Source organism: Notechis scutatus, chromosome 4, assembly GCF_049901735.1.
Source record: "Notechis scutatus isolate UNSWTSFEM ecotype Mainland chromosome 4, rNotScu1.2, whole genome shotgun sequence".
NCBI classification, from domain to species: domain Eukaryota; kingdom Metazoa; phylum Chordata; class Lepidosauria; order Squamata; family Elapidae; genus Notechis; species Notechis scutatus.
In genome coordinates, this window is record NC_142012.1 from 53,196,608 (window position 1) to 53,205,075 (window position 8,468).

The 8,468-nt window shown below is 47.3% G+C and overlaps 1 protein-coding gene across 1 annotated transcript; it reads left to right on the forward strand.

The window, feature by feature from the left end:
- Positions 1-284: 284 nt before the first annotated feature.
- Positions 285-8,023, forward strand: PHOX2B (paired like homeobox 2B). The gene is made up of 3 exons (XM_026675304.2): positions 285-528; positions 2,637-2,824; positions 7,580-8,023. The coding sequence occupies exons 1-3, from the start codon at positions 288-290 to the stop codon at positions 8,021-8,023; spliced, it is 873 nt and encodes a 290-aa protein (XP_026531089.1). The 5' UTR covers positions 285-287.
- Positions 8,024-8,468: the final 445 nt, after the last annotated feature.

Sequence of the window (8,468 nt, forward strand, 5' to 3'; positions counted from 1 at the left end):
AAGGCAGCTCCTCGCCGCCGTTTTTTCATAAAACCAAGCTCGGCTGCAAGCGGGGAGGCCACTCTGGAAGTGAGAGCCGAGCGGCGAGCACCCTTCTCGCTCTTCCCCGAGGCCCTTGCGGCCAAGCCAGCCAAGCGTCCCGCCAGAGCCCGTCCCTTTCCTTCCTCCCTCTCCCTCCCCTCCCTCCCTCCCTCTCGAGTCGAGTCCCTCGGCCTGGGCCAGCTCGAGCCTCCTTTTTTCTTTTTTCCTTTCTTCTTTTTTTCTTTTTTCTTTTGGTCTTTTTCCCAATGTATAAAATGGAATATTCCTACCTCAATTCCTCCGCCTACGAGTCGTGCATGGCCGGCATGGATACGTCCAGCTTGGCCTCGGCTTACGCGGATTTCAGCTCCTGCAGCCAAGCCAGCGGCTTCCAGTATAACCCCATCAGGACCACGTTCGGGGCCACCTCGGGCTGCCCGTCCCTCACGCCCGGATCCTGCAGCCTGGGCACTCTTAGGGACCACCAGAGCAGCCCCTACGCGGCAGGTAAGCCCTCTCCGCCCACCTGGGAAGGAAAGGAAGGCAGGAAGGAAGACAGCCGGGGCGAGCTGGCTTAAAAACCTTTGATTGCATTTGAGAAGTGTGTGTGTGTGTGTGTGTGTATGGGGGGGGATTAAATCTCGTCTTTACCAAACGAAATTTGCTTACCCAAATGAAAGGATTTATCACGTTAGAAGCGATCGCAGGGAAGGAGAGAAGGGGAGAAAGGAGGGGAGGGGAGATGGGGGAGGGAAAAAAAGGGGGGGCGGCGGCGGCGGCTGTAATTCACTTACACGGTTACACTATCCGAAGTCACACCCGAAACCGCCAACAAAATTATCTTAAGCTGCCAAAATGATCGGCATAATTTATTTATTTTGCGAAGGAGACTGAAAAGCGAGGGGGGAGAAATAATTAGATAAAAGCGAGTCGAGGGTGATTACTGACATCCACGGCGGCTTCTTTCTCGCCGTCGCCAAAACCTCCCTTCTCTTCTTCTTCTTCTTCTTCTATCTTCTTCTTCTTCTCTCTCCTTCCTTCTTCTCTCTTCTTCTTCTTCTTCTTCTTCTTCTATTTCTCCTTCCTCCCCCTCCTTCTACTACTTCTTCTTCTACTACTTCTTCTTCTTCTACTACTTCTTCTACTACTACTTCTTCCTCTTCTTCTCTTTCTCCTTCTCCTTCTTCTCTTTCTCCTTCTTCTCTTTCTCCTTCCTTCTTCCTCCTTCTCTTTCTTCTTCTTCTCTATCTTCTTCTCCTTCTCCTTTTTCCTCCTTCCTTCTTCTCTTCTTCTCTTTCTTCTTCTCCTTCTTCATCCTCATCCTCTCACGCTCTCTTGGAAGGAGCCCCTTTTCCTACAGCTAGGCCGGCAGACAAAGAGGCGGTGACATGAGCCTCGATCCGGATTTGCCCCCCTCATTTTCAAGCAGCTCTCCCGGGAAGGATGCGCTGGATCCAAACAAGCCAAGCGCTGGGACGCCGCCTCGGACCTCTGGCCCGGGACTAAACCCGTCCAGCTGCAAGGCTTGAAACCCACCCACTCCCAGCAAGGAAGGGCCGCTCCCTCCCGGTTCCAGGGACGAGGCCCTTCCTCGCCTGGCCGGACACACCTCTTAGGTTCGCATTTGAAAAGGGCGCAAGTGTTCTGGTCTAAACGCCCGCCTGCCCGTCTAAACGGGCCACCTGCCGTCGGAGAAGCGAATCTTTCGCGCGGCTGCGCTTCGCAGCTTTCTTCCCCGCAAAGAATCGCTGGCAAAAGCGGGGGAGGTTTGAAAAAGCTGAGGGGGGGAGTGGGGGGGAAAGAGAGAGGGGGGCCTTTGCACAATTTCATCCCTCACCTTAGCAAAGTCGGGGGGGGGGCGATTCCCCTTCTCCCTCCCATTTTGGATCAGCGCGCAATACGCAAAAAATTAAGTTTCATTGTAATACTCAATAGGCAAAAATGAAGTTTCATTGTAACACGCAATAAGCAAAAATGAAGTTTAATTGTAACATGCAATAAGCAAAAATGAAGTTTAATTGTAACATGCAATAAGCAAAAATGAAGTTTCATTTTAAAAGGCAATAGGCAAAACTGAAGTTTCATTTTAATACGCAAAAATGAAGTTTCATTTTAATATGCAATACGCAAAAAATGAAGTAATTTTAGTATGCAATGTGCAAAAATTAAGTTTACTCTTTTTTTTTTTTACACACCTCCCCTAGACAAAGCGAAGCGAGCTTTAACTTTTGTTTTTTGTTTTTGGGAAGGTGGTGGGGGGGGGGCAGATGCCCGTCCTGCGTTCCGTAGAAATTAAATCATGAAAATCGCCGCCTCTTTCGTGCTAAGGGGAATTGGCGTGAAGAAGAAGGCGAACGGTGTGCGTGGATGTGGGTGTGAAAGGGAGAAGGGAATCGCGCGTCGAGCTGACTTGGCTTTATTTTTAATTTCCTTTGCGCGCATTTCCCCAATTTTTTTAGGGGGGTGGAAAAAATAAAATAAACGCACTCCCTTCTGTTTAAAGCCCTCTCTGGAAAGGGCGCCACGGGGAGAGCGCACGGCCGGGCCTTAAGCGGAGTGAGTCCGCCTGATTGTATCTCTACTCTCTCTTCCTCCCTGCACCCGACACCTTTCAGTCCCCTACAAACTCTTCACCGACCACGGCGGCCTGAACGAGAAGCGGAAGCAGCGAAGGATTCGCACCACATTCACCAGCGCCCAGTTGAAGGAACTGGAGAGGGTCTTCGCCGAAACCCACTACCCAGATATCTACACCCGTGAGGAGCTGGCCTTGAAGATCGACCTCACCGAAGCCCGAGTACAGGTAGGGAAGAAGAGGGATGGGGTGCTCAGTCGGGGTTAGTTAGTTAGTTAGTTAGTTAGTTGCTGGCTAGCTTGCTTACTTTACTTTATTGTCATTGCACCTTCAGTGTACATTATAACCATAAGAATAAAACACGAACACGCACCCTTCGCTTTCAATGCAACTGAATTGAAAACCTCGGATATTGCATTCATATTGCACTCTACGGGAAAAATTAATCTAGTTACTGCTCTTGGTTGGGGGTGGGGGACTGGTCAGGGCACGTGGGGAAGCCCACCACCGCGTGGACCGAAGAGCTGTGGGGCAAGCAGCACAGGCGAGGTAGCGAGAGGCATTTGCTGGATGCCATCCGACCGGCTGAGAGAGAGAGAGAGAGAGACAGAGACAGACAGAGAGAGACAGAGAAAGAGAGACACAGAAGAAAGAGAGAGAAAGAGAGAGACAGAAGAAAGAGAGAGAGAGACAGAGAGAGAGAGAGAGAGAGGAAGAGAGAGGGAGAAGACAGACAGAGACAGAAAGAGAGAGACAGACAGAGACAGGAGAGAGAGAGAAACAGAAGAAAGAGAGAGAGGAAGAGAGAGAAAGAGAGAAAGAAAGAGAAAGCGAGAGACAGAGAGAGAGAGGAGAGAGAGAGAGAGAGAGACAGAGAGAGAAGAAGAGAGAGAGAGAGAGAGAGAGAGAAAGACAGAGACAGAGAGAAAGAGAGGAAGATATATAGATAGATAGATAGATAGATAGATAGATAGATAGATAGATAGATCGATATAAATCTTTTTTTTTAAATTGTGGCTTAACAGCTGAAATTGTAGCTCTCGGCTAACCAACCTTGGAGTCCACATTGGCGCCGCATAAGCCAAATTAATGTCTTGACAACAGTGCAGAATTGTTTTGCCATCGTCTCTTCCCCCCCCCCCCAGTATATTATGGGGGCCTTTCGGGTTGACCTCCCACTCAAGGAGAAGCTAAATTTGATCGGCCTTTATTTGTGAGGGGTGGGGTGGGAATTCCAGAGCCTGCCATTTGAAGCAAGGTGGGAGCATTTATGTCATTTTGAACCCCATTCTTGACTTCAAGTCTTGCCATCTGGTTTGGGTTGAGACAGTCACTCATTTCCTAGGGAGCAATTTGGATATTCAAAATAGGGAAGAAAGAGAAGCGGGAGAGGTATGTTAATATTCGACGGTTACAGGAATTTAATCTTGGTTATTTATTTATTTATTTACTTCTCTGAAGCGTTTCAAGTTTGATCACCTGATCATGAGAATTCTGCAACGGCGGTAAAGGGGGCGGGGAGTCCCTTTTTTCCGGTGCCATTGTAACTGTGAACGGTTCACTAAAGGAACCGTTGAAAGTTGAGAACTACCTATCATCATCATCATCATCATCATCATCATCATCATCATCATCGTTTCATGACCCCACAATCCCTTGCGGGGGTGGCGTCTGGACAACTGAATGGAGCTAGCAGAGCGTTTTACTGGCCGGATGACTTTCCTGTTGCCAGTCCTGTTGTTCGGCAGATGTACTCTCAGTGTGCCCAGAGTTGTGAGAACTACCCGTATTTTCTTTATTTATTAAATTTACCTGCTGCCCATCTCACTTTTGAGTGACTGGATTGTACCAATGGCTTAATAGTGCTAAGAGGACAGCCAAGCAGGTTCTGTCAGAGGTCCACCATTCCGATTAGGGGAATGGCCCATCATTGGCTGAATTTAAAAAAAAATAAAATCCTAACCGGATAGTATTTAGTAATAAAATATTTGCAGCTCAAGGTTGACATGAGGAGTCCTTGATGCTTTCTGGGCTTGGTGGTTTTCTTGCAGACATTTCATTGCCCAAATGAGAAACCTCCCTATAGGCATATAGTATTTAAATACTATATACCTGTAATATACCTCCTTAATGGGGACAGTGGCAGGAGATTCCCCTCCACCCTGCCAAAAAAATTAGGTTAGGGTCTGGACGGTGAAGAAGAAATTGTACTGTTGTCATGAGTTTCATGAGTTTCACTTTGCAAGTTGAATTTTTGTGCGGATGGCCGATGAGGAATCTACCCACTGCGCTGCTATATGTCTATGAAGATTCTCAGTCATTCAGGTCATGGTTGTCTGAAGAGCTGAAGAAGCTTCTTGTATGAGAAGCGAAACCATCTTCAAAGAGGGTGGGGGGAACCAGAAAGTCCAGTTGCACTCTTGGAGGGGGAAAAAAACACAACCCTTTTGGGATAATATCCATTGTACTGTTTGTTTTGCTTCGATAAACTTTCCAGAAAAACATTCCAACAGCAACAGAGAAATAGGTTAGGTAAAAGAGAGCTGGCTGGGTGAGTTTGGACCAGTTTTTCATTCTCACCCCAGCCCACCTCACAGGGGTGTGGTTGCAGGGTAAAGAGGAGGAGGAGGAGGAGGAGGAAGAGGAAGGAGCATTAGATAGGCCTGCTGCTCCAAGTTATTTATACAAATAATAAAAAGTGGGTTTTTGTTTTTTTAAAAAAAAAATCTAAATAAATAAATTTGAGGTCGTCTCTATCTGAGGATAGTTCTAAATTGGCATAATTTTAATCCATTGAAGGATTTGGGGAGCTTTTTCTTCCAGGAAACTCCGAGATTCCGTAATTGACTCTTTCCTACACCCCCCCCAAATCGCACGCCATCTTTGGAAAGGAGTTATTTGCGTTCATAAGCACATTTTGTGACCAAAGAAGGAATCCCAACGATCTCCTTTATTTACTGATCAGTTTTAGCACAACCCTCCCTTTTTAAAAAAAAAACAACAACACACAGCTCTTTGTCTCCTTCTATTTCTCAAGGTGATTTGGAGGGTGGGGGAGGTGGGGAAGGGAAGGGGTTGGCGATGGTTAAATCATACCTTTAAACTAACCCAGCGTCTTCCAGGGGCACCTGCAATTCGTTGAAATTTCGTTCAAAATTCATTGAGATTTTGTTCAAAAAAAAAACTGCCTGCAAATCTAGGAAATTATGTTAGATTTCCGAGTCTGCTTGAGAAATCTATTTAGAAAATAGAATGGAATGGAATGGAAGAAGAAGAGGAAGAGAAATGAGTAAGGAATAGAATAAGGAATAGAAATAGAAATAATAGACATAGACATAGACATAGACATAGACATAGACTAGACTAGACTAGACTAGACTAGACTAGAATAGAATAGAATAGAGTTTAAAATATAATAGAATGAAATGTAGAATCAAATAGAATCAAACAGAATAAGGAATGGAATGGAATGGAATGGAATGGAATGGAAGAGGAATAGAATAAAGATTAGAATCGAATAGAATCAAATAAGGAATAGAATGGAATAGGAATGGGAATAGAATCGAATAGAATGAAGTTTAAAATAGAATAGAATGAAATTTAGAATCAAATAGAATAAGGAATGGAATGGAATGGAATGGAATGGAAGAGGAATAGAATAAGGATTAGAATCAAATCGAATTGATTAAGGAATAGAAAGGAATGGAATGGAATGGAATAGAATAGAATAAGTTTAAAATAGAATATAATAGAATAGAATGAAATTTAGAATCGAATCGAATCAAATAGAACAGAATAAGGAATAAAATAAGGAATAGAATGGAATGGAATGGAATGGAATAGAATAGAATAGAATAGAATAGAATAGAATAGAATAGAATAGAATAGAATTTAGAATCGAATCGAATCAAATAGAACAGAATAAGGAATAAAATAAGGAATAGAATGGAATGGAATGGAATGGAATAGAATAGAATAGAATAGAATAGAATAGAATAGAATTTAGAATCGAATCGAATCAAATAGAACAGAATAAGGAATAAAATAAGGAATAGAATGGAATGGAATGGAATGGAATGGAATGGAATGGAATAGAACAGAATAAGGAATAAAATAAGGAATAGAATGGAATAGAATAGAATAGAATAGAATAGAATAGAATAGAATAGAATGAGCTGATTAAGGACCTTGGAGGTCTTCTAGTCCAGCCCCTGCTCAAGCAGGAGAACCTATATACTTATATTTCAGAGAAGTGACTGGATCTAGGATCACTTTAGCTGGCTGGGGGAAACGGTTTTAGATCGATGGGAAACGGGGCGTTTGGATTCTTGCCATTCTGCTTCAAATTGATATTTAAATTAATTTAATTCGTTTAAGGATGAAACTGAGATCAAAAGCCGAATAAATCCTTGGGAAAGTTGAGAGGAAGCCCCCTTTTAAACCCACCCAACCCCACTCCAGAACCGATCACGGAGCAGAACCCGCTTTTCCAGCCTCACATCGCGCGCGGAACTCGGAAGCAAGGGCGTTAACGGAACGGGCCGTCCGACACGCGTCTTTGCTCCTTCCCGGCAGGCAGGGAGAAACCCGAACTGGGAAGAAAGGGCGTTGTCGGAACGGGGGATCCGTCACGCCTCTTGACTCCTTCCCGGCGGGCAGGGAGAAACCCGAAGAAAGGGCGTTGTCGGAACGGGGCCCGTCCGACACGCGTCTTGGCTCCTTCCCGGCAGGCAGGGAGAAACCCGAACTGGGAAGCAATGCCGTCCGACACGCGTCTTGGCTCCTTCCCGGCGGGGAGGAGAAACCCGAACTGGGAAGTAAGGGCGTTGTCGGAACGGGCCGCCAGACACGCGTCTTGGCTCCTTCCCGACGGGCAGGGAGAAACCCCAAGCGGGTCGGAGAGATGGGGCTGGAAAGAAATCGGGGTTCGGCTGGATTTAACCGGGCCGGCGGTCTCTTTTTTCTCTCTCTTTCTGGTTTCAGGTCTGGTTCCAGAACCGGCGGGCCAAATTTCGCAAGCAGGAACGGGCGGCGGCGGCGGCAGCGGCGGCGGCCAAGAACGGCTCGTCCGGCAAGAAATCCGACCCGTCCCGGGACGATGAGAGCAAAGAAGCCAAGAGCACCGACCCGGACAGTACCGGCGGCCCGGGACCCAACCCCAACCCGGCGCCCAGCTGCGGAGGCGGCGGGCCTAGCCCTGCCGGGGCTCAAGGCAGCGCCGGAGCCGTTGGGCCCGGGTCGGAAGGGAACAAGGGCGCGGCGCCCCCCGGCTTGGCCGCAGCGGGTCCCGGGCAGGGCTGGGCTGGGGGTCCGGGCTCCATCGCTTCCATCCCGGATTCCTTAGGCGGGCCCTTCGCCAGCGTCCTCTCCTCTTTGCAGAGACCCAACGGCGCCAAAGGCACTTTGGTGAAGGGCGGCATGTTTTGAGGGGTGGGCGGCGGGGCCAGCTTTCCCCCCTCGTCCAGTTTGGGCGCCCCCCCCCCACCGACTCGCGCTGCGCCCGGTTCCCGGCCACACGTGGCCCGTGGGCTCCGTCCCCGGCTTCCCCGATAGCTCCCTCCTTCTCTCTGTCCCTGTCTCTCTCTCTGTGTGTGTCTCTTTCTCTCTCTTTCTCTCTCTGCCTCAATATCTCTCTGTTTCTTTCTCTCTGTCTCTCAATATCTCTGTCTCTCTCTCCCTGTCTCAATATCTCTGTCTCTCTGTCTCTGTTTCTCTCTCTGTTTCTCTCTGTCTCTGTCTCTTTCTTTCAATATCTGTCTTTCTGTCTCTCTCTCAATATCTCTCTCTGTCTCTCTCTGTCTCTCTCTCTCTCTCTCAAAATCTCCCTTTGTCTTTCTCTGTCTCTGTCTCTCTCAATATCTCTGTCTCTGTC